Source organism: Geotrypetes seraphini, chromosome 16 (genome assembly GCF_902459505.1).
Source record: "Geotrypetes seraphini chromosome 16, aGeoSer1.1, whole genome shotgun sequence".
In the NCBI taxonomy this organism is placed as follows: Eukaryota; Metazoa; Chordata; class Amphibia; order Gymnophiona; family Dermophiidae; genus Geotrypetes; species Geotrypetes seraphini.
In genome coordinates, this window is record NC_047099.1 from 3,901,442 (window position 1) to 3,926,735 (window position 25,294).

Here is a 25,294-nt window from a genome sequence, read left to right on the forward strand (position 1 = left end):
TTTGATATCTTTCTTGAGAACTAAATTCTGAATGAAATTTCTGTGCCCTTCTCTTCAACTGCCAACTTCAAACTCCGAACCTTCTACCTTGCTGCTTGGAACAAGATGCCCAAATCCCTATGGTGGGCTCCGTCTCTGGCAGTGTTCAAGGCCCAGTTAAAAGCCCACCTCTTCGAGAGTGCTTTCGACTCCTAACTCATCTCACCTTGGGCTCTGCTTCCCCAACCCTATATGTCATGTCTGTCTGTCCAAGTTAGATTGTAAGCTCTTCTGAGCAGGGACCATCTATTAAATGTCAAAATGTACAGCACTGCGTATGCCTTTCAGTGCTATATAGGTGATATATAGTAGCAGTAACTGGCCCTTATAAAGAACTTTTTAAAATGCACTTCTGCTATGCTAAGAAATAGCCAGTTGTTCCAGAGGTTGGTGGGTCTGAAGGAAGCAGAGTGCGCTGAAACAAATTTAGCACATCTGACATCACAGACTTCCTTCTCTGTTTATGTGTCAGGGACAGAATCTCTCATTCCTGGCACTGAAGCAGTCACCCCTGGTCTCCAGGCAGAGCAGATGGCCGGAGAAGTGCTTTACGCTGATTTAAAGCTCCCTGGATCATCTTTCTCCTCCCACCCTTCACCCCATGCCAGGAGTCAAAGTAAGTGACTTCCTCAACCTTCTACTTAAATAAAATATGATATGTGAACCTAGTGTGATTTACTCACTGGAGATTAAGACAAAAAAAAAAAATGAACGTCACATTGATTTGAAGTCATATATAGTTCAGGTACCTGCAGTTATCCTGGAAAAACATTATGTAGGAGATTTCTAACCATGTACAAGTCCCTTCTTGATTTTAATTAATGCCATTTCTCTCACCATGTATCCTATGTTCCAGTTCTAGACACCCTAGCATTGCTAGAAATCAGATTTGCGAGGTGGTATGTATCTACAAGGCGAGATGTACCAAAAGGTTTTTACTGTTTTGTATCTCTTAGGTATATGTGCAGAAACAAACTGTTTCTTTTGAAGTTTCAGGGGTTTTTTCACTTTGCTAAACAAATTCATTTTAATAACAAACAAAAATTAAAGTCCGCAGATTGAGTAAAGGCTACAGCTAAAGGCATAATCCATGCTTCCTCTTTAGTCCAACTTATAAGGAAAGACTAAAGTGGCTAGGACTCTTCAGCTTGGAGAAGAGACGGCTCAGGGGTGATAAGAGAGAGAACTATAAAATACTGAGTGGAGTGGAAAGGGCAGATGTGAATCGCTTGTTCACTCTTTCCAACAAACCGGAGAAAATATTTCTTCACTCAATGTATAATTAAACTCTGGAATATGAATTGAAATCACTTTAGCAGGGTTTAAAAAATGGTTAGAATAATTTCCTAAAGCAAAAGTCCATAAACAATTATTAAGATGGGCTTGGGGAAATCCATTGCTTATTCCTAAGATAAGCAGCATAAAATCTGTTTTTCTCCTTGGGATCTTGCCATGTAGTGTCTGAATTCAAGAGGGCCTGGGATAGGCACATGGGATTTCTTAGAGAGAGAAAGAGATGATAGTTACTGAGGTTGAGCAGATTGGTCGGGCCATCATGTTTCTATATTACAGTCTCAGCTCTGAAATGTTGCTACTCTTTGGGTACAATGTGAGTTGTTACCATCATACATATCTATAGATTGAATTTCTTCAATTTCTGCAAATATGAGGATGGTTTGAAAAGTTTGGTTAAAAAGCAAGTTAAACAAAAAAATTACAAAAAAAACTTACAATGGGATGGAAAAACTGGAAACTCTCTTGACTAAGTGAATAGCCTTCGATGGAGACTATGTTGAGAAACATAACTGTTTAAAAAAATGTTTAACTTGTTTTTTTACCAAACTTATCAAACCACCCTCATATCCATCACCAAACTCAACCCTATTCTCCCAGAAATAGCTGCTCATCTCCCCACGGGTATCTGCTGACAGGCTAATACCACCATCCACGGGATGAATACAACTGGTCTAAATCCTGAATGAGGGGCAGAACTTTATTTCCTTTCCATCCACGATTCTGCTGCGTCAGATGGTAGAAAGTAACATGAAGTGTCTTTTAGCCACAGGAATTCATTCTGCAGAATTTCAGGAAAGGGGAAAAAAAAATTAACTAAGCAGTCCGACCATTAAGTTTTTGCTGTGACAATTCTTTAGAGTCTGATCAACGACTAAACCGTGTTGTCAAAGCTTATTTGCAACTGCGATTAATATGGCAGATGATGTCTCTTCTGACCCGTGAAAATTTGAATCAGGTTGGTACATACTTTGGTAACAAGCTATACAGTATTGACTATTATAATTCTTTTATATTCTGGTCTTGCGATCAACAGTCAGAAGAGACTTCAGCTTCTCCAGAAGACAGCAGCACGTTTTATTGTTAATGGGAGAAAATATCAGTCCTGCATTGAAAGAGCTACATTGGTTGCCTATCTCTGTTCAAGTTTCAAGTTTATTAAAAAAAATTTAAAACCGCTTAATCAAATTTCTAAATAAAAAGTTAAATTACTAAACAGAACCAGGATAGGTTAGTAAACACATACCAAAACATATATATTAAGTATACACAATTAGGAAAGAAGGGCGAGAACTACAATCTTTGAGAAAAAGAGCACAATTAGGGGAAAAACAATAGGTAAGGGTAAAAAGCTATAAAACTTGTTTTAGTCCTTACAAGAAAGAAAAATGGGGAGACCACAGTGAAAACAATCCTCCGATGAAAACAAAAACAAAAAACTGGATACAGATGTTCTGGAGATAATTTATTATATAATGACATATAAAAACATGAAAATTCAATGAAAAAAGTACAATGATAAAAAATACAGTGGTAAAAATCCAACCGGACCCTACATGGTCCATGAACGCGCCTTCCTCAGAGGTCCAATGGTTTGCAAATTCACATATAAAGAATTGGACTGAAAACAGTCTATTGTCTTTAAACATGTGAGCAAAGAACACCGCAGACAAGCTGAAGTAGCAAAAAACAAAACAAAACGCTATAGGACAGTTGTTATCCAAAAGCATCTTGGAACAAGAATGTTTTTAATTTTGCTTTAAACTGCTTTAGCACGGATTCGATCCGTAAATGATTAGGCAGCGAATTCCAGAGAGAAGGTGCAGTGACAGCGAAACTGTTGGATCTCAGCGTGTTGATTCATTTTAATGATGGTACGACAAGGAGATTCTGTGACGTAGAATGAAGCGATTTAGAGGGACTATAAGGAATTAGGAGTCTATCAGTACCTTTAAAGTTTTGTGCTTGGTTTTCAAGGCTTTCCATTTAAATGTGCCTGAATACGTTTTGGGTTTTTTTGCTTATTGAATCTTCCCACACTCCAAATGTTTTCTGTTATTTTATTAGTTTGCACAAACTAACTCCTATGTTAGCTGTTTTTATACTTTGGAGAGGATATGCCACAGGTAGAAAATGGACATGGAAGAGTTAACCTGCTAGTGCTTTGGCTGATGCAGAGTTAATGTGGGAGCACTTACAGCTTCCTATATAGGACACAATAAGAGCTCCCACAGAAACTTTTTACAGGCTGCGTACTAACATGAGCATTAACACAGATCTGAAGGTTTTTTTTAATGGAAAAAGCCCAAAAAAAGCACCAGATTTTAGCACACTTTCCTAAAAGGACCCTAATTAACGAACCAAATATATCATACAAAGCAAAACACTATGCAGGGACATTTTTGCTTCTGAACGGTAAAACTGGTAAATCAAACCGGAAAGTGCAACCATTTTGGATAATTTTTTCTTTTTTTTAAATTTTCTTTTTTGTTAAATTTTATTTTTAATGAAAGTAAGCATATTTCAAATACAGGGTGATGCTGGTTATTTAATTACACCTATATTCTTATAATTATTAAACATACATGCTTTTCAGTGGAAGAATGCAAAAAAGGGGTTCACCGAATGGCATATAACCGTCTGTTGAATCCGTGACTTTGAGCAATACCAGGGGCCACTGAGAAGTTCTCAGCCCAGCCAACAAAGTTGGGGCTGTCTCCATCGAGGGCTAGATACTGAATCCAATGAGTTTCCTTTTTTTCCATATTTTTACCGACAGAACCGAAAAGGTGGCAACTCACTGGCCTCAGTGTCTAGCCCTCAATGGAGACAGCCCCAACTTTGTTGGCTGGGCCGACAACTTCTCAGTGGCCCCTTGTACTAGGTATAGTGGATTTTGGGAGGGGAGAGAATGGAAGGGGCCTTTCTTTGTGACTGTATGCCTCACTGCCGTGAAGAAACAACTCCAGAGATGATGCTCTGAGATGGTCCTTTTGGGGTATTGATATTGATATGTGGTATCCCGTGACCCGATAAGTGCGTTCAGGATAATGGCACCCCATCAATCGTGCTCCAATTTTGTCTTGTTGAGGGTTACAAAGTAACCCTCTTTTTTGATGGGGGAACCCTCCCCCCACTACACTTAAAATATTCACTTGGCATCTATTGTTAGGGTAAGGTTTAGATGAGGATTATGGGAACGGTTCCCATAATCCTCATCTAAACCTTACCCTAACACTAACGCGATTGACAGGGCGTAATACTCCTGCACGCATTTGTTGGTGTATCGGGGTGTCCATTGTTTATAAATGTCCACACTGTTTACTGGATTGCATTATTATATTGTACTTTGAAGATTTTATGATATGTATTTTGAGGCTTCAATGTTGATAACTGTTTTTCTTCTTCTTGGTATAGTTTAATAAAGATTATTAAAGCAATATATATACATGATTTTGAAAAAACAGTAATCACTAACATAGTATATGACAGCAGATAAAGTCCCGAGTGGTCCATCCAGCCTGCCCAATCATACATGCTCTGTAAATGAATTTAATTTAAATGGTCCTTTTTATTAGATATTTCTGGACCAGAAACCCAGAGCCCTGCTCGGTAGTGTGCTTATGTTCCATCTACTGGAGCCTCCATCAAAGCTCACTCCAGCCCATCTTAACCATCCCAGCCATCGAAACCCTCCCCAGCCCGTCCTCAACTGAATGTCCATATACGGGACACAGGCCGTGCAAGCCTGCCCAGTACTGGCCTTAGTTCCTTCAATGTAGACCCATTATTTTCTGATTTGAGATCCTCTTTGTTCATTCCACGCTCGTTTTCTTCTCCACCACCTCCCACTCTGACCCAGGTTCCACAGAGCCCTTCAGACTCTTTTTCTGTCTTAGAAGCTGAGATAAAAATTACTAGACTCTGATATTATGTAAAAAAGAAAAAAGAATCAACTCATACAATTAAGTCAGTATGATAATCTTTTAAATATTTGCTTTCAGCCTAAACCCTCATAATCAAACAGCATCACCAGTGGAACTGGGATTAGAACTCACTTGTAGCCACTATGTTAGAATCTACTCCAGGATTTAATGCCTTTAAACCGTGTTATTTTTTTTTCCAGCTGTGCCTGAATGGTATCATTTGGCTTTCAGAATAAGCGGAGTCCTTAACGTCATTCTGCTCCTGGCTGTGATCATTCTAAGTGTATTCAGTAAGTGCTATGTTCTGGATCTTATAAAACCCTGGGGCGAGTAATAAGATCTACTGAATTCAAAGAAAATTATCTGGATAACTTTACAATAGCTATTTGGGCCATCAGTGCAGACCAGCAAAAGATAAGTTTTGTTCCATGGATGCCCTTTGGGGCATTATTATCTGTTGTCCAAAAGTTTTTACAAAAACTATCCGCTCAGACAAAATTTAGAAGAGGGAGAGATATGAAATGCAAGAGTTTGACGACCTCCAAAAGTTAGCCAGTCGAACCCTTTGAATGTCAACTACAGAACAATGACTTCACACATATGGGACACATCTGCAAAATGATGTTTTCGTGTAAGCAAGCACCAGGTAGAAATGTTCTCTGAGGATGAGCAATGCTTTAACAAACCACTCTAGCTCTAGATTCCTTGCTTGAAAATTGCTCTGCCACTAAGTGACGTTTTATTAATTTGGAGCAAACAAAACAAAACTGCAGATCTGTACAAGACGTAGGCAAAATTTATTGTGACAAAATAATTATATGCAAACCCTTTTACCAATCAAGGGACCCGACACGGTCCGTGTTTCGGACAAACCTTCGTCAGGGGTCCATGGTAAAAAAGGGGGGAAAACAAAAAAGTCACAAAAAACTGTAGAGTAGCAGCAAAGTATGAGCGACGTCAAAATTCGCCACTGCAATGAGCCGTGCTCATCTTAATGGTTTCATGTTTGTGCTTCTTTTCCATTCTTTTTTTTTAAATTATTTTTACTTAGTAATTTGTTTGCACATTGTCAAAAGTGGGCCAAGCAAATATTTTAATAAACTAATTTATACTAATAGAGTTTGCAAACCACATTGAGTCACTATGATAAGACCTGATTCACAAATTGAATTAAATTAATACTTGAAATAAATAGAGCTCCATAGCTTTGTTCAATGTTCCCACTAACGTCTGCCCTGATTTCTGCCATCAGGGGAGGTGTTTGAATCGGGAGTGGCAGGGCAAGTTGTGCCGGATACCCAGAGAACATTCCTGCCCTTTGCAAATGAAACTGCCATATGCTGGGCTAAGAATCCATTTTTCCCAATCTCTTCATTGAATTATGAAAGCAACTGTAATTCTTTTTAATATTTGGTATGTTAAGAAAAAAGTTTAAAAAATAGTGATCTGCCCACACAACTGGCCTCCAGTCTAAGTGATTAACTAACAAATATCCTTCTTCTTTAGTGAGCAATTAAGTTGAACAAATGACCTTTGACATGAGTAGGAGACGCAGGGTTAATAGTAATCTTCAAAGAAACACAGAATTCCAAAACTTGATTTATATTGGGATCATTTCCATCCTCCAGATGGAGATTTTAATTACCCAATATAATCAGATCACAAAAAATAGTAGTAATGCAATGTGGAATTATTTCATAAAGTTTCTACTGCTTCTTAGCCCAAGGACCTGGAGGTAGAGAATGACATGGGGACAAAGTTTGTCCCTGTCCCCTCTCCATCTCTGTGAGCTCTGTCCCCGTGCCTTCCCCGCCAACTCTGATCCCATATTGAAATCATTTTATTAAAGTATAATAAGAAAGAATATTCTGTACAACTGTCATTTTATAAATCACAAATATAGAAGAAGAATCAACAAAACCCCTTTCTCTCCTCCCCTCCACTATTGAGACAACTGAACAAGACAAATTGCTACAAAATGCTGCATAGAAAAATCACGCTAACAGAATATCTCGGTCACACACACAGAACACAAATGCCAAACCCATAATAGCTGATCAAAAATGACAAACATAAATTAACCAAAATCCTAAGAAGCCACACCTTGCAAGTAGAACAACACCAAAGAAACAGAAATAGGCATTTCCTTCTATATTGCCTATGGATAGTGTTAGGGGAGTGCATCTACTGCAACAGCCCCCTGGCCAGAGAGAGCCCTAAGCCTGCTGGAACCCTTTGGACCCCAGCTATATCTAACACCAGCTCTGGCAGGATACACTGGGACTGGTTTTCAGTCAATGTGTCTTGGATGAACATAAGAATTGCCACTGCTGGGTCAGACCTGTGGTCCATCATGCCCAGCAGTCCGCTCATGCGGAGGCTCTCTGGTCAAAGACCAGCGTCCTGAGACTAACCCTACCTGAGTACGTTCCGGTTCAGCAGGAACTTGTCTTACTTTGTCTTGAATCCCTGGAGAGTGTTTTCCCCTATGACAGACTCTGGAAGAGCGTTCCAGTTTTCTACCACTCTCTGGGTGAAGAACTTCCTTACGTTGGTACGGAATCTATCCCCTTTCAACTTTAGAGAGTACCCTCTCGTTCTCCCTACCTTGGAGAGGGTGAACAATCAGTCCTTATCTACTAAATCTATTCCCTTCAGTACCTTGAATGTTTAGATCATGTCTCCTCTCAATCTCCTCTGTTTGAGGGAGAAAAGGCCCAGCTTCTCTAATCTTTCACTGTACAGCAACTCCTCTAGCCCCTTAACCATCTTAGTTGTTCTTCTCTGGACCCTTTCGAATAGTACCGTGCAGCGGGGGGAGGGAAGGGACGGATAGATGGCTTGGCTGAGAGTAATTCATTGATTGCCCTTCCCCAAGAGCAGTGGCCCTCATATCCTGGGTCCCAATGTAAGCTCTACCTCTCTGCCTGTTGGAGCACCAACATGGAGCAGGCCGCAGCCCTGACACTCACTAGCAAGTCCTGGGGTATCGCTCTTCTCATGGCCAGGGCCACTTCCTGAAGGCTGGACTGGCTCCCCGATGCACCATCCGTGAACAGAAGCAACAGACTCTTCTCAACCGGGGAGGCTAGGTCCACCATGGCACTGAGGGGATCCAGTGTCCGGCCCATCACATCCACCGCCTGCCAAATCCCTCCTTGATGTAACTTCCAGTTTGGTGAATCAAGGAGGGACTTGGCAGGAGGAAGGCACTGGCGCAGGCCTTTGATTCTTCTTTTACGTGGCATCGCTGGGGCTGCTTGGGGGGTAAAATAGGCACGGGGCAGAAAGGAGCTGAGGAGGAAGGCACAGAGATGCCGACTGAAGCGCAATTTTCTTTACCATGGGAGCAAGGCTTTTTTTACCACTCCTGTCGGCTGGTATAAGGCCTTGTGGTAAACCAGGTGATCATTTTCCCATTCCCGCAGATTTCCCATAGTTTGCCACGGTTTCCTGCAGAAACCCGTCCCTATGTAATTCTCTAATTGGAGGCCCTATAAAGTACCAAAAACAAACAAACCCAAAACAGCAACATCAGGAGATTCATGAAGCTTAAGAATCAATAACTCCAAACCAGTATCTATTTGTGTCAACCAATGAAATTGAGAAAAAAAATCATATAAATTAGAGCTAAGCCACGTGCAGGCAGGAACCTATGCAGAGGATTCCTGCACAGCTTACCGAAAAATCAACTCTATTGAGCTGTTCTAAATGTTGGCTTTCCTAGGACATAATTTAGCCAAGGAGAAATCAGTGTACATACCTTAAAAGTTTCAACCTTGCATTATCCAGCCTAACCCCCTTGACAGATACAGCGGCTATATGAACAACGTTTTATCCAGGTTTCAAAGAATTCTCAAGCAACGTAGGTACAAACATCCTTTCATACTTGTTCCCTTAGGATTTTCCCACAAACTTTTCATAAACTGGTATTTTCTTGGCTGGTTTCCTAACTCAGCATTGCAAGGGAGGAGGATTTATTTACTACTTATTTGAAGGAATTCATTCAAGGCGGTGCAATGTAGCTATTTGAAATAATCCCCTCCCCCAAACACACTACCTATATGTTTGGTAGTGGAGTTAGGGCATAGGTGTTATTTTCTTTTTTGAATAGCTGGGTCTAAGCCATGGTCTTCTGTAGAGGCAGCACAGTGAGGAAGGGTCCCAGCCTATCAGTGCTCACTCTTGTCTTCCTCTTCTTCTCCTCACTTCCCCTTTTCTTCTCTCTTCTACCAGGCATTATGTCCTTTTCGAAAGATGCTTGTTCAAAGAAAACATCTGATCCAACATCTACAAACTGCACATCAGGTGAGCTTCACTTATCCCCCTTGCCTCTTTCTGTTTTCCATCTCACTTGCTCCTTATCTTTCCTCGCTTCTCCCCCCCCCCCCCCGATACTCCTCCCCAGTACCCTTCTCCTCTATTATGTTCCTTCTCCCTTGCACCATACACCTGGACCAGACTGCCTGAGCCAATATGTCAAGTTCCATCCCTGGCAGTATTCAAGGCTGCTCCTCATCCCCACACCCTTGCATATTACCCATGCCCGAGAAACTCCCTGACCCTCCTGTTTGAATAGATTGTAAGGTCTACTGAGCAGGGACTGTCTCTTGAATGTTTTAATGTACAATGCTGCGTACGTCTAGCGTAGGATTACCAGACGTCTGGAGTTCCCTGGACATGTCCTCCTTTTGAGGACATGTTTGGGGGTCCGGACGGCTTTTCCAAACCTGGCACTTTGTCCTGGTTTTGAAAAGCTTTTCTTCGTGCAGTAGAGCATCCGCGCATGCGTGGATGTCCTGCCTGACGAGAGCAGGCAGCAGGGGGGCGGGGATTAGGTGGGTTTGGAGGCAGGGATTGTGGGTGGGACCAGGGCAAGACATGGTGGGGATGTGTGGAACTGGCGGGTCTAGGGGTCTGGATTTTCAAGGCAAAGCTGTTCACAGCTAGCTGGGTCTTTTGACACCTTCTTTGCTGCCTCTGTGACAAGGACAGAACTTATAATCAAAGTGAAGCAGAGAGACTTGGGAGAATGATGCAAGAGAAAGAAATAATTTACATATCCCCCCTCCCCCCCCCCCTGTTTGTGTTCTCTTATCTCTTCTTTTCTTACATTGTAGTTCCTTCCCCCTATCCCTCCTGTTTCATGTTGGCTGATTATTACCTGCCCTGTAACTGTTATTGTTTTTATTTTTTATATATATTTATCCAATTTTATTGTAAACTGTTTAGATCAGGGGTGTGGTCCAAGGGCGATGCAGTGTTTTCCTCTGATGCCCCCGGGTGTTTACCTTCTTGCCGGCTCCCTCCTATGTCTTGCTGCAGCGTTTGGGCGGCCCCAGAAAATTTTTTTTCGGCCAATGCGGCCCAGGGAAGCCAAAAAGTTGGACACCCCTGGTTTAGATGTTTCCAATAGACGATATATCAAAAATTAAATAAACTTGAAGAGGAGTGGTGGGGAGGGAGTGATACAAAGGAAATGTTGAGGAAAAGAGGTTAATGCCAAGGCCTGGGCCAGAGCATTGTAGAGAGGCAAGGTCCAAGCAGGTACAGACAGACAGACAGACAGACAATTCCAATCATGGAGGAAAGGTAGGCAGGAGAGCAAACAGAAGGAACTCTGACCAAAGGAAAACTAGACAGCAAGCAAGTAAACTATTACTTAGGAGATTTTATAACCTGTCCTCCCACAAGTGCTCAGAACAGGTTACAAATTGGGTCCTCAAGCATTTTTCCTCTCTGTCCTGGTGGCCTCACAATCTATCTAATGTACCCAGGGCAATGGAGGGATTAAGCGACTTGTCCAGGGTCACAAGGAGCAGCATGGGATTTGAACCCACAACCTCAGAATGCTGTAGCTGAAACTCTAACCACTAAGCCACACTCTCCTCAGTTAACAACAGGGAAAAATAGCACTGAATAAAAGCTAGGTACAGGACGGGCCCATCAGACTAGTTTTTATCATTAGCCTTCATTCTCATTCATTAGGGTGGAAAATCTCATCACCCTTGGCATCTCCCCTCCACTCCCAGTTACTTCCCCTTAAGTTTTTGCCTGTCCCAGTCACTCACTTCCATTCTCTCTTCCCTGCATCTCTTCCCCCTCCCCCTCCCCTTCCCCCCCCCCCATACTGCTACAGTAGATGTTATGTTAACTGGAACTCAACTAAGCAGAACTCTCAAGCAACCAGAAAAAAAAATCAAAGAAATACTGTAATACTTTAAATAAAATCAGTTTCTGGCAGAAATTAAAGTGTACACTTGGCACGCCTCACCCGTGTACGCCCATGCTTTGTCTACCACATATCCAGTAGTTTGTCTTGGACAGTTTATGGTATGGCATAGTATGGGGTATAGTATTAGTTAGGCCTATTTTTAATAGTAACTCTCAAGCAACCAGAAACTTCATTTAACCGGCATTTATTAACCCCCATGGGTTATGGTTAACTGAGAGTCTATTATACTAGTACTTATCATTTCTCTCTCCCTGACTATACAGCAAACAGTGCTGTATGCAGCCAAGAGGGCGAGGGAGGCTGTCCAGTCCTTTCCCTTGTGCTGTGTCCCCTCAGCTGCCTCTGGGCCTCCGTCTAGAACAAAGCTTATTTCAAACATTATGACAATGTCCAGGAGGTTCAGGGCACCAGCCCCTTGTGGTGATCGTCTGCTTCCCAAACTGTGCATCAGGACCCCAAAAGGGATTGCAGAATCTGGCCTGAGGGTCACAACCTGGGCAGGTTTTCCATTGGCACATCATAATTCTGAGGGTCATCATACAATTACTGCCTGCAACCTTTGCTTAGAGTCCGGACTAACAGATTTGCTTAAATTTTTGGATTCACAACCCTCCCATCTTCTACTCCTGGAGAAGGAAATGGAACTGAGAAGAGCAAAATAAAACAGAAAAAAAGGGTAGGGTGAAGGAGAGAAGATGGCAGAAAGAGGTGAGAAATGAGTGACAGGAAAAGAGCAACATATGAGCTGGAGTAGGATAAGGGAGGGAGTGAGAGAAAGGAAGAGGGAGAAGAGAAGAGTTTAGGTAGAATAAAGAAAAGGGGATGAGAAATATAAGCACAAGAAGAAAGACAAAGAGTGGAAGGAAAATTAGAAATTAAGGGGAGGAAAAGTTAATCTAGAAAAGCTAAAGAAATAGAATTAATAAATCTATATAAAAGAACAAAGAAAACATGAAAGAAATCGAAGAAGGGAAGATAAAAAATACCAAGATTTGAAATAAAGTGCGGCTGTTGTGTTAAGTCCACTTGTCTAGATTAAAATAAAAGTTAACAAATGAAAATACTAGAAAGAAACTGCAGTTCTGTGTTTATATAATTTGTGACTTTTGTAAGAGATTGTACTTTTTATTTGATGCATTTATTGTCTTCTAGAACCATCCATCAACCCCCAATGGGCTAATCTTTCTGGAGAAGGAAATGGGACTGAGCGGTGCCCCCTGAACTGGCTCTTGCACAGGGGAAAGTGTTATTACTTCTCTAAAGAGGAAAGGAACTGGAACCGCAGCCGTGAGGACTGCAGAGAGAAGGACTCTGACCTCCTAGTGATAAAGGACCAGGAGGAGAGGGTGAGTTCTCATATCTACCACAGTAACAGCCTCCCTGAGTGTCTTTGTCATTTTTGACGGAGTGAAAAATCGATCCACTTGTACCCGTTCTACTTCAATCCTATCTCCCCTCAGCCGTCTCTTTTCCAAGCTGAAGAGCCCTAACCGTTTTAGTCTTTCCTCATACGAGAGGAATTCCGTCCCCTTATCATCTTGATCTGAAAATTATCATACTCATCAAATACAAAATATTGAAATTCAGATTATTGTTTATAGAAGTCTACATCAGTAAACTTCAAATAATGATAACTTTATTTAAACATGTGAAAATCGCTTGGTGGTCTGCACTGAAAAGTCTGTAACTTTGCCATGTTTAAAGATAATCTCATTGCACTCAGCACATGGTAACATAGATACTAACATGAAATAAAGCTTAAAATTTCCCACTGAAATTTCAAGTGGTTGCTGAGAAAATGGCAAAAAAAATCCTCTATGGGGTTATATTTTTCCTTCATCCTGTATATCTATATTTCTTTCTTTTACATTGGCCAGTCACATTAAAAAAATGCATCAAAGTAGTTAGTGAGAAGTGCCATCAAAAGGAAGTGAAAGTAGAAATAGCTGGCAAGGAGAGTTCAGCTGCCAAGAGAAAGACAGTGAGCTTTTTTGTCTAGAAAGGTTCCTCTTCAGGGCTGAATGCGATTGATGTAAACAAGAGGAATGGGATGAACGTAGAGTTAGATATTTAACACTTCTCGGCATGCTCAGTGTTTCCTTAAGTAACTCCTGTCACTGTCTTCCATCTCCATTTACACCCTATGCCGCCTATCAAAATGTTTTCTCGTGTACTGTGTTAACTTTGTTTACAATACTAGATATATGTATCGTCATTTGAATATTTTACTGCTATAATTATTTCTTATGCCTAGATTTTTCTTGCCTGATATACTACAATAGCCCAATATTGTTCTTGATGCTGTCAATATAATATATATTGCAAATCCCACAGCGGCATTAAATAATTGTTGGAATTTAATGAGTTAATTGTTTATCATTTGCTTATTTTTTCTCTTTTTTCTACAGTCTTCAGATTGTGCCAACCACCAGCCAAATTATTCATAGGCTTATTTTATTTTATGGCTTTAATTCATCGTCAGATCTTAATTAGTATTTTTTTCTAAAGTGCTTTGTGCTTCATGCAATTCATATGTGCATATAATTATCATTTTTCAAAAACATTTTCTATAAAAATTAACAAGCTTTTGTACTTAGCTTTAGATTTGGTTAGATTTGGTTACTAGTTGTATGTATGAACCTCGGGTGGGACCTAAGGGTTCAACAAGTTTCGCCCAAAGGCTTTTTCAAGAACAGGATGTTGGGCATGATAAAGAAGGGCATCACGAGTAGATCGGCGGATGTCATAATGCCGCTTTATAGAGCAATGGTCAGACCACACTTGGAGTATTGTGTCCAACACTGGTCTCCATACCTTAAGAAAGATATAACCCTGCTGGAGAAGGTGCAGAGGCGAGCCACGAAACTAATCGAAGGTATGGAGAATTTGAGCTACAAAGAACGCCTCGGAAAACTGGGACTGTTCACCCTTGTAAAAAGAGGAGACTGCGAGGAGATATGATAAAGACTTTTAAAATATTAAAAGGATTTGACAAAATAGACCAAGAAACAGCATTATTCACTTTTTCAGATGTGACACGGACAAGAGGTCATACACTGAAACTGAGAGGTAGCAGGCCCAGGACAAATATCAGGAAGTTCTGTTTCGCACAGAGAGTGGTGGACGCTTGGAATGCTCTCCCGGAGGAGGTTGTGATGGAGACTACCGTTCTGGGATTCAAACGCAAGTTGGATGCACACCTTCTTGCAAATCACATCGAGGGATACGGGAAATCAGGGTCTCCAACAGGGAGCACCTAGCTTGGCCTCCGCGTGTGTGGGTCACCGGACTAGATGGACCTAGGGTCTGATCCGGTGAAGGCGTTTCTTATGTTCTTATAAGTCCCCCCTTTTACTTTGCTCCGCAACATCCTGATACTCAGGGGTCCTTTAACAAAGCCACGCTAGTGGGGTTAGCGCGTCGGACATTTAATTACTTGCTAACCCCCGTGGCAAGCAGAAAACCTAACGCATCGTCAATGGAGGCGTTAGGGACTAGCGCGGCAGGTGGTTTAACACACGGTATTCCGCGCTTTAAACCCCTACCGTGGCTTTGTAAAAGGACCCCTCAGTCTTCTATGCAAATGATAAACAATTAGCTCATTATTTATAAATTCCAACGATTATTTAATGCCGCTGTGGGATTTGCAATATAGATTTTTCTTGCTGCACACTTAGGGCTCCTTTTAGAAAGGTGCGCTAGGGCCTTAGCGCGTGTTAAATTCCCGAGCACGCTAGCCACTACTGCATCCTTTTTAGGAGGCGGTAGATTTTTGGATACCGCGCGCTATAGCACGCGGTAATTTTGTGCGTGCTCTAAAAACCCTTGCACACCTTTGAAAAGGAGCCCTTAGATGAATTTATTTCAAAAAGGCAGCAAATAAATAAATACTACTGCTTCTTTGATTTGTAGATCCAGGGGATGGGAGAGGCCGAGGATGTTTTGGGTTTACGAAATAATTCGTAATATTATAACTTTCATGATGAGTTCAGGTGCCACTTAACCTCTCCTCTATTTAGCCTTTTTCTTGTTTGGGTGTTTGTTACACTGAGACATACAGACAGTGTCTGCTTTCTGTTTGCAAAGGATTTTATAAAGAACAGGAAACAGAACAATCTCCACTGGATTGGACTTCACATCCTGGCACTGGGGAGCTCTTGGACCTGGGTGGATGGCTCCTCATTCATCAATGGAACACTGTAAGTTTCTCCTCATATGTTTTTCTAATTTTAAACCCTCAATCTGCAAATCTTATGTAGCATCATGAGATAATCCTTCCTTCCTTTATCTTTGGGCTGGGTTTGGAGCTTTCTGTTGTATTTGGGCAGGAAGCTGGAAGCTTAGGGCAATTATCCAGATTGCACCCCCTAATGTTACTTCTACCCTTTCCATTCCACTCAGTATTTTATAGACTTCTATCATATCAACCCTGAGCCATCTTCTCCAAGCTGAAGAGCTCTAGCTGCTTTACTCTTTCCTCATAGGGAAGTCGTCCCATTCCTTTTAGCATTTTTGTCGCCCTTCTCTCTACCTTTTTTAATTCCGCTATATCTTTTTTGAGGTCCAGCCGTACCATAGAGCGATACAAGGGCATTATAACATTTTCATCTTTGTTTTCCATTCAGACACAGTCTCTGTCTCCACCACCTCTTCCAGAAGACTGTTCACGCATCTACCACCCTTTCTGTAAAAAAGTATTTCCTCAGATTACTTAACTTCATCCTATGCCCTCTCATTGCAGAGTTTCCTTTCAAATGAAAGAGACTCGACTCATGCACATTTATATTAGGTAGGTATTTAAACGGTTCTATCATATCTCCCCTCTCCCGTCTTTCCTCCAAGTATACAGATTGTCTGTCCCCATACGCCTTATCACAAAGACCACACACCATTTTAGTAGCCTTTCTCTGGACCGACTCCATCCTTTTTATATCTTTTTGAAGGTGCAGCCTCCAAAATTGTGCACAATATTCTAAATGAAGTCTTACCAGAGTCTTATACAGGGGCATCAATACCACCTTTTTCCTACTGGCTATTCCTCTCCCTATGCATCTAAGCATCCTTATAGCTTTTGCCGTCATCTATTCAATCTGTTTGGCCACCTTAAGATCATCACATACTATCACATCCAAGTCCCACTCCTCTTTCATTTACAAAAACTCTTCACCTCCCTAAATTCTACCGTTCCCTCAGGTTTTAGCAGCCCAAATGAATGAAAATTAAATATATCTGTGTGTTTCACCTCTTCTAACCCAACCTAAAAAAAACCAGCAGTTTCTTGAAAGTGAAAAAAAAAGCTCCATCCTCACTAGCTTTCTAAACTGTATTAAATAAAAAGTAAAAATCAGAATATAAGATAACAGCTTTTTATTGGACTAAGGATACTGAGGGAGGAGCCTAAGGCCCTGATTGGCTTGACCAATTGGTTTGACTAATTAGGACTTTAGGCTCTTCCCTCAGTATCCTGGATTAACTCAGACGCCTATGACCCTAGCCCTTGGGAGGGTCCTTAGGTGTCTGAACCAATCAGGGCCTTTGGCCCCACTCCATGCATCACATGATGCACTGGCGAGGGGAAGGCCCATCATTTAGACAGGTGGGCCCAAAGCAGGAGCCTGAGAGCGGGCTTCCTTCTTCCAACATTTTAAAAAGGTATGGGGGAGGTTCGGGGAAGTGGCGGGGGGGGGGGCGTCTGGTGGCAGGAGTGAGTGGGCATCCCTCCTGCCATTTTGGAAGGGGGTTGGGCATCTCTCCTGCTGTTTTTTTAGGTTAGGGGTGAAGTGTCTCCGGGGTGCCTAGTACAGGAGAAGCCATGGTGGGGGTGTTCTGCATAGCAGGAGGAATTGGGCATCCTTACTACCATTTATTTTGGGTTTGGGGGGATGGGACAGTGGCTCGGGGATGCCTGGCTTGGGGGGGGGGGCCTTGTCAGGGGTGGTTGGGGAGGGCCGTCATCAGCGGTTGGGGACTTTTTTTCTTTTTACGGGACAGATATTTTGCATGTGTAATGCATGCAAAATATGTGCCATTAAAAAAAAAAGCCTCCCAACAGCTCTTCACCGACTCAATCGCTCATTGAGCGATTGAGTCAGGGAGTTTCTGTGCAAATGATTTGCACCTCCGTGTAAATCATTTCCATGCCAACTTGATAGTGAATCAATCGCTGTTTAAAATTCAGCCAGAGAATCAACCAACAGCAATTGAGTTGCCATCTTTAGTGAATCTGGGCCTTAGCTGGTTAAATTCATGCTGCCAAAAAACTCAGATATTCAATGCAGAGGCGTAGTAATGGGGGGGGGGATTGACCCGGGCACTGGCATCTCTCTGCTCCCCCTACTTGTCATGCTCATCCCCTTCCTTCCCCCCGGTACCTCTTTAAATCTTCGCCAGCACGAGCAACTTCTCGAGCCTGCTGCTCATACCAGCCTGGCTCCCCTCTGAAATCACTTCCTGGTCACAGGGCCAGGAAGTGACGTCAGAGGAAAAGCCAGCGCTGGCCTGAGCAGTAAGCCTGAGAAGCTGCTCATACTGGCAAAGATTTAAAGAGGTACGGGGGAAAGGGAGGGTACAATTGTGGCGCGGGGAGGCACGGGAGAAGCAGAGAGGAGGGGGCATGGAGGCGCTACGGCCCTGGGTGCCTCCTACTCTCGCAATGCCAGAGATTCAGTACTGTCACCAGAAACAACCCAGAACTGAATATCCATGGTCAGTACTCAAAATCTTAAAAGGTTATTCTATGCAAAATTTCCTTTCTTTGCATTATTCCTAAGTTCCGTTTCTTTTTACATTGCAGATATTAGTATTATTTCTATTTTCATGTAGAGTTGCTGAGTACAGGGGCGGCAGGTCCATATAGTGACATGTTCCTGCAGGTTTCATGTCATAGTAAGTGAAGAATCTCTCCTGCCGGGACATGGTCTTTATGTCAATGGAACAGGATGCTTGAATCCATTATTATATGGCTCAGTAATCTCATGTCCCTGAAATTTTATGCCTGTTGCTCATCTTTTGCCCCCTCCTCTTCACTGTTTCTCCCTCTCTTTAATCTGCTTCCTCACAGCTCCCACCTAATTTTGATTCCGCTCAAGAGTCACCGTTTTCTGACGCCCTGCTGTTTTCAGTGCTCTGCGTTCTGTAATAAATCCAAGCTCTTCTTTTCTGTTGCAGGTTCTCTGTATCCACGGGAAAGGGCAGGTGTGTGTCAGTAGTTAATGATCGCTATGATTCCGACTCCTGCAACAATGCCGCTAACTGGATTTGCCAGAAGAAAGCTGGGAAGGGTGGAAAGAGCCTCTCTGCTGAAGGAAAGTGTTAGGAAAAAAGACAAGAAGACTTCAACATTCAGACACAGATCATTTATCTCACAGAGACCAAGTGACCCAGACATTAATAACAGTTTGATTACAACAGACCCTTACATGTGGATTCTAAAGGAACATTAACAAACAGAAGATAAAAAAGATGGATTTTAAATCCCATTTATTGATCCTGTAGCTACTGTGAATGTAAACATGTCAGCTGTTGCCTGATACCTCGCATGCTGGGGTGCAAACTTGTCTTTTCAAATCACTGCAACAATGATACATAAAATATTCTGGGAGACAAAATCCTGGAGGCTTGTCTAGTCCTAAAGCAATGCTTCAGAGTAATAATGAGGGAACTCTTTGTGCCCTATTGCAGTACCACATCTGTACACAAGTAGTGTTTTGGCAGCTGTTCTTTGGACTCTGAACATTCCAGGCTAACATGAGATCTTAAGTCCAACCACTAGGTGTCACCACTGAATGATGGCTGAGACACTGCTGCATCCTCAAATGCAGCTGGCCAGAAGGAAGGGCTAGTACGGTAGACTGTGCAAACTATTTTGTAAATCTCGATGATTTCTCAAGGAACTGGACGATGTACCTGGATAGAATATATCACATCCTTTGTTACTATGGTGAAACAATAAAGAAAGTATGTGAGACCTTGTATATAGCCTGATTGTGTTTAATTGTGTTACAGGAATAGGGTTACCATTTGGCTCCAGAAATGGGAGCCCAAAAACACACCAGAAAAAGGAGTCAAAATCACAAATATCACACAAAAAATGAGCGACTCCCAATTGGGATAATCTGCAACTAGAGAATCAGTTAAACAAAGTGTGGAGAAAAAAAAGACTCAGATATATCTGCACCCTCCCATTACCAAAGTAAAATACTTAGGGCTCCTTTTACAAAGGTGGGCTAGCGTTTTTAGCGCACGTTATAGTGCGCTCTACACGAAAAACTACCGCCTGCTCAAGAGGAGGCGGTAGCGGCTAGCGCACACGGCATTTTAGTGCGCGCTATTCCACGCGTTAAGGCCCTAACGCACCTTTGTATAATGAGACCTTAGTTATATACCTAAAAGATCTTTGCGTTCTGAGAATTTATCTTTACTGAAGACGTCTGTGAATCCAAGACTTGTTGAGACTGGTAAAATGACTTTCTGCTGTGCACGAGTTACGTTCGGGAACTCCTTGGTGGGTCAGACATGAAATTGCTGTAAAAAGGGCAGGTTTAGAAAATTATTGAAGAGCAGTTATTTGTAGGTGCCTCGTATTTTTTTTTTTAGCTATTTCTGGTAGAGTTGATGAATTATCTACCATTTTTATTACCTAAATCATGATCTTTTTCTGAGGATTGTTTGTATGTTAATTTTATCACATGCTTATTTTATTATGTATTTGTTTTACTATGCATCTGTTTTAAATATTATATACGTAAATTATGCAAACCGTTTAGTTTTAAACGGTATATAAATTTTTTAAATAAATAAATATAAGGGTAGGGGCAAAAAATACCATCATGCGTCAGAGAAAAAAACTCAACACAGCTCAAAACACCGGAAGCAGATCAAACCCCGCACCATTTCTTTTGGAGCAGGGCTGGTGTACTCCCTTTTGACGCAGCAAAGGCAAAACAGGGATTTCCCTGTCAAGGGTATTTTTTGACAAGCAGTGGACGTTGAAAAACTGTATAAAGAGTATCCGAGTCAAGATAAGTTTGCTATTTTTTGCTCCCCTAGCTTAATTAATTGCTGCCTACAGGGCCGCGTGCTAAGAATGATGGGTCTTCCCCCTCCCAATGCATCCTGTTGGTCCTTTGTTTGTCAACTGAAATTTAAGGTTCTGCATTTATAATTGTATGTACGTATTTTACCCTTTTGGATGCACACCTCTTTGAAGTTTGATTTCGCGGTATAACAAATTTTTAATAAACTTGGAACAGAACAGACAGACATGAATTTGGAAGGTATAAAGTCAGCATAAGAGCAGGAGTTGAGCCACAGATACTCTACAGACTTAGTTTATTTGTACAGGAAGTGAACTATGGGGTTATGCAGTGTTAGGGAGGGGGTGTCAGTGTCCAGGGCAGTGAATGTAGAGATGTAGTATAGAGGTCTGCACAGGAACGGGGATTGCAGGACTCCTGCAGCGATCCCCCCACCCCCCAGGTCTAAGGGACTCCTGCGAGGATCGTCCCCAGGTCTACAGGACTACCAGGGGAATCCCCCCCCAGGTCTACCACGGAGATGCCCCCCAGGTCTAAGGGACTCCTGTAGTGATCCCTTCCCCCCCCCCCCTTGGGCTCACAGGACTCCCGTGGGGATTGAACCGGTTTTCCCGAGGCCTGGGAAGAGAATTAGATAGACAAAAGCAGAAACTGGGATCAAGATGATGGAAAACCAAAATGTCCCACCAGCTACATCAAGGGAGATGTTCATTTTGACTGGGGGGGCTAAGCCCAAAGTGGGAGGCCCAGCCCCCTCTCATGGTTATGCCATCAATTGTGTTTAGTACAAAATGAAGTCCTTGCTGAGTTTGTTTTGGGGTTTCCAGTCCAGTTTTGGCACATTTTTCTTAGGCGACCCTTGTTCTGAAAAGTACTTTAAATGATTTTGATGCTGTATTGTTTGATTCTTTACTCATTGCTACGTTATAAATCATTTGTGGGTCTTGGAAGGACCTCTCACAAGTCACCTATGCCAAATGGTAGAATCAGATTTGTTTGCTCTACAGATATGAGCTTTATATTGCCAAAAAAATCCAACTCTTATTTCTTTTAACAAGAAATGATCGACCTAGTCACATGACCTAACATCTATTCTAATTCTTTCTGGTGATGTGTGCATCTCTTATTTGTTTATATTGTATTTTATTGTTGGTTTAAATAAACTAAGGGCTCCTTTTACTAAGGTGCCCTAGCGTTTTTAGCACGCGCTAAATGAAAATACTAATGCAAGCTCTATGGAGGCGTTAGCGTTTAGTGCCTGTGGTATTGTAGCATGCGCTAAGAGCGCGCTAAAACGCTTAGTGCGCCTTTGTAAAAAAAAAAATCAAAACCGTCAGAAATAATTGCTGCTTTTTATGGGGACAGGTAACTTTTAGGGGGGATGGGCGGGGACAGAAGCGATTCCTCGCAGGGACGGAGGGAATTCTGGTGGGGACGGGTGGGATTTCTGTACCCGCACAACTCTCTAATGTTGTATGAGATTGTTTCAAAGAGATATTGATGAGATGGCAGAGGTCGGATGCTCCTAAGTATTGCCATGGACAGACTGACAGGTGTGAAATGTTGGGGCAGTAAAGCAAAGAGGATGAGAGGCAAAGAAGTGGAAAGAATGGAGATCCGAAGGCTCTTCAAATTTTAAGTTCAAATAATCTTTATTGAAGTTTATATTAAATATAAAAACAAGTACAAAGAATAAATGAACACACATACAATTTGCACTGAGTGAGTACACAGTGAATGTGGTACCTTGCAAGGCAATTGAGGGGTACCACGGCAATTGAGGGGTGCCACATTTTCAGAGTGTAACAGCATATTTAGTTTTCTCAGCAAATACGATTCACATTTACAAAACAGACGTACAGAATTCCACCAAAGCAGAAAAGATACTTTGGCATTAGTTTTCCATTCAGAAAGAATTACCTGTAAAGCTCCTGATATCAAACTATCAAAAAGATTTCTTTTTTCCTCCCACAGAGATGGTGATCAGATAGACAAGCAGAACAGAATATAATGAGTTTATAAGATAGTGTAGATTTGACAGGTGTGGAGGGGCATTTTCAATATCATGTTGAGTGAAAACATCATAAAATGCATTCAGTTACTCCAATAAAAAAGGTATGACCTTATTTCCTTTGTTTGCTTTATTTCTGTATATTACCAATATGATGTTGAAATGTGATTTTTGCCATTTTGCAAAAACAAAAACAAAAAATCCCCAAATCCAGTGCCAAACATGGTCACTTTCAAACCAGCAAAACGTCCATCTTTGTGGTTCAAAAATGGCCCTGTTTTAGATATTTTTGTGCTCTGTGAATCCTTCAAACAATAAATATCTAAGGGAAAAATGCACAAATAAGCCATTGGGAAATCGGGGGTCCAGCAGTCTTACTAGAGCAGTGGAACAGCCTAGGAAGCCCTGCAGTGAACTTCCCATAAATGGTTCCAGGTACACATCACATCGTAGCCCCCAGTGTTATATGGCAAGCCCTCCAGAAATAGCAACAAATGTACCGTACCCAACTGTTTACACTAGAACCGCCCTTATGCCTGTAGTTGTGGCATGTGGGTTCAATAGGTATTTTGTGGTTTTTGGTGCACTCACATTTTCTACCATTAAGGGCCTTAACATGCAGAATAGCGCACCTCTTGAGCAGGTGGTAGTGCGTGTGCTAAAAACGCTAGCACACATTTGTAAAGAGTCCTAAGTGTTCTAGTCAGAGTGGGATATGGGCTTAGGTCTCCTGTACAGCCCACTACACTGACCAACAAGGTCAGCGGCATAGTAAGGGGGGGGAGACCGATCTTGACCCCTCCCCCCGCTCCTTCCCACCTCTTCCCTATTGCACATGCACCTTCACTTCCCTGCGCCTACCTGGAATTTTTAGGAAATTATGCAAAACAATTACTGAAATATGTTTAAGTGCTCCGATAATAGTTTTTATGTGTTCCCTTTGCATGGTGTACTTCCTTACAGCAGTTAAAAATGTGTTTTATAAACGCTTTCCCATATTCACGATGTTAGGAATTTTTATCTGCATTTTGGATTGAGCTGGGTGTTTAGAGAGTGACTATTTAATAGAATCTATGAGCTCCTTTTATCAAGCCGCGTTAATGGGGTTAGCGCGTCGGACATTTCATCACGCTAACCCCCGCGGCCGGCTAAAAAACTAATGCCTGCTCAATGCAGGCGTTAGCGGCTAGCGCGACAGGCGGTTTAATGCGCAGTATTACGCGCGTTAAACCCCTACCGCAGCTTGATAAAAGGACCCCTATGTGAGGTTGTATGATATCTTTGTAAAAGGTTAACATGTTTGCTTGTGCTATGATTATATATGTTTTATTGTGAGCTCTTTAGTCTAAGTATTGCCTTTTGTGCCTCAATTATCAATATATTTATTTACCTATATGAGAAAAGCATAAAAGAGACTTTGCAAATAACCAAGTTCTAGATATGACTATGTCCCTGATTGCACATCTCAGCAACTTCAAGTTCCCCAAATTTCTCAAAAATAACCCAGTTCCATTTTATACACATCCCCCAACCCTACCCCACTCCCAGTACCTCTCGATGGGGAAAGAGTGATGCCCGCTTGCCTCAGGCAGTGTCATTTTCAAAATGGCAGGGCCCTGCCCCACTTGGTGCATTCTGGGATACACTGGGCAGGGTCAGGTCTGCCATATAAGGGATGGTAGACCTGGTCCCACCCAGTGCCCCACCATTTTGAAAATTATGGTGGCCTGAGGTAAGAGTGGGAATTGCTCTTGCCCCAAGAGATACCAGTTTGGGGGGGTGCCACTAGACACCAGGGAAAGTTTGGATGGATGGGAGGGCTAGTCATGTTGGGGGGGGGCGCCATGGGTAATTTTTATATATCTTGGGGCAGGGGGGGTAGGTGGGAATGGGGGTGATTGATTTGGGGGTCACGATAGGTCAGACAAAATGCCAAAATGTCACCCTTTCTGACAGTGCCCGAGCCAGTTGTCACTCAGGCACTGACATGAAAGGTGACATTAATCAATAGCTGTCCATTACTGTTGCAATTTTAACGCAGCGGTAATTTGCACGCTAAATGATTATTGGGTTTTTTCTGGTAAACTGCAGTAGAACTGTTGCGTCTGCCCCCAACTGAGCACAAGATGAAATTTTCTCTCTTCAGGTCATTCTGAGAGGAGGCAAAATCAGGATCATGAATTTGCCTGAACTCATTTACAACTGCAGGTACTGGAGCTATTCCATCTGGGTCAACTGAAACAGATCAGTTCTGGTTCTCCACCATTATATGCATGCAAGCTGTGGCTCCATTTCCCCTAAGAGAATTCAGAACTACATTTCCCTGCATGCAACAGGATAAAACCAAGATTGGATCATTTTTGGTGAGCAGGTAAAGGTAAAAGCTTTAAAATTGACAATTTTGGCTCTTGTGTGCTAGCTTTGTGCTACATTTTCCGTGTAACTGATTGACTGTCAATTTGGGGGTAATAATTTTCTGGTATATTTTGTTGTTTGTTTTATATTCCAGTCAGTTAAAAGACTGTATTAAAGCAAAGGAAAAATTAAGACTGTTTATTTCTTTAATATGTTTTTGATTGTAGGCCCTGGTTTTTCTTATTTCTGGAAGAATGTGTAAAATAACATTTCCTTTACTGATTTATCCTTTTCCTTTATTTCTACTTTTTCTGATGTTAATTGATATTTTATGTATGCATTTTTGTAAGATGCCTAGTTAATAGGCTGGATATAAATTTTAAAAGAAATAAAGAAATAG

General features: G+C 41.9%; 1 protein-coding gene across 1 annotated transcript; it reads left to right on the forward strand.

Annotated features, from left to right (window-relative positions):
- The first annotated feature begins 536 nt into the window (after window positions 1–536).
- Window positions 537–19,466, forward strand: LOC117350653 (killer cell lectin-like receptor subfamily B member 1B allele C). The gene is made up of 6 exons (XM_033925102.1): window positions 537–655; window positions 5,459–5,548; window positions 9,495–9,566; window positions 12,646–12,839; window positions 15,580–15,692; window positions 18,661–19,466. Exons 1-6 carry the CDS (start codon window positions 571–573, stop codon window positions 18,806–18,808), a joined length of 702 nt encoding a protein of 233 aa, XP_033780993.1. The 5' UTR covers window positions 537–570; the 3' UTR covers window positions 18,809–19,466.
- Window positions 19,467–25,294: the final 5,828 nt, after the last annotated feature.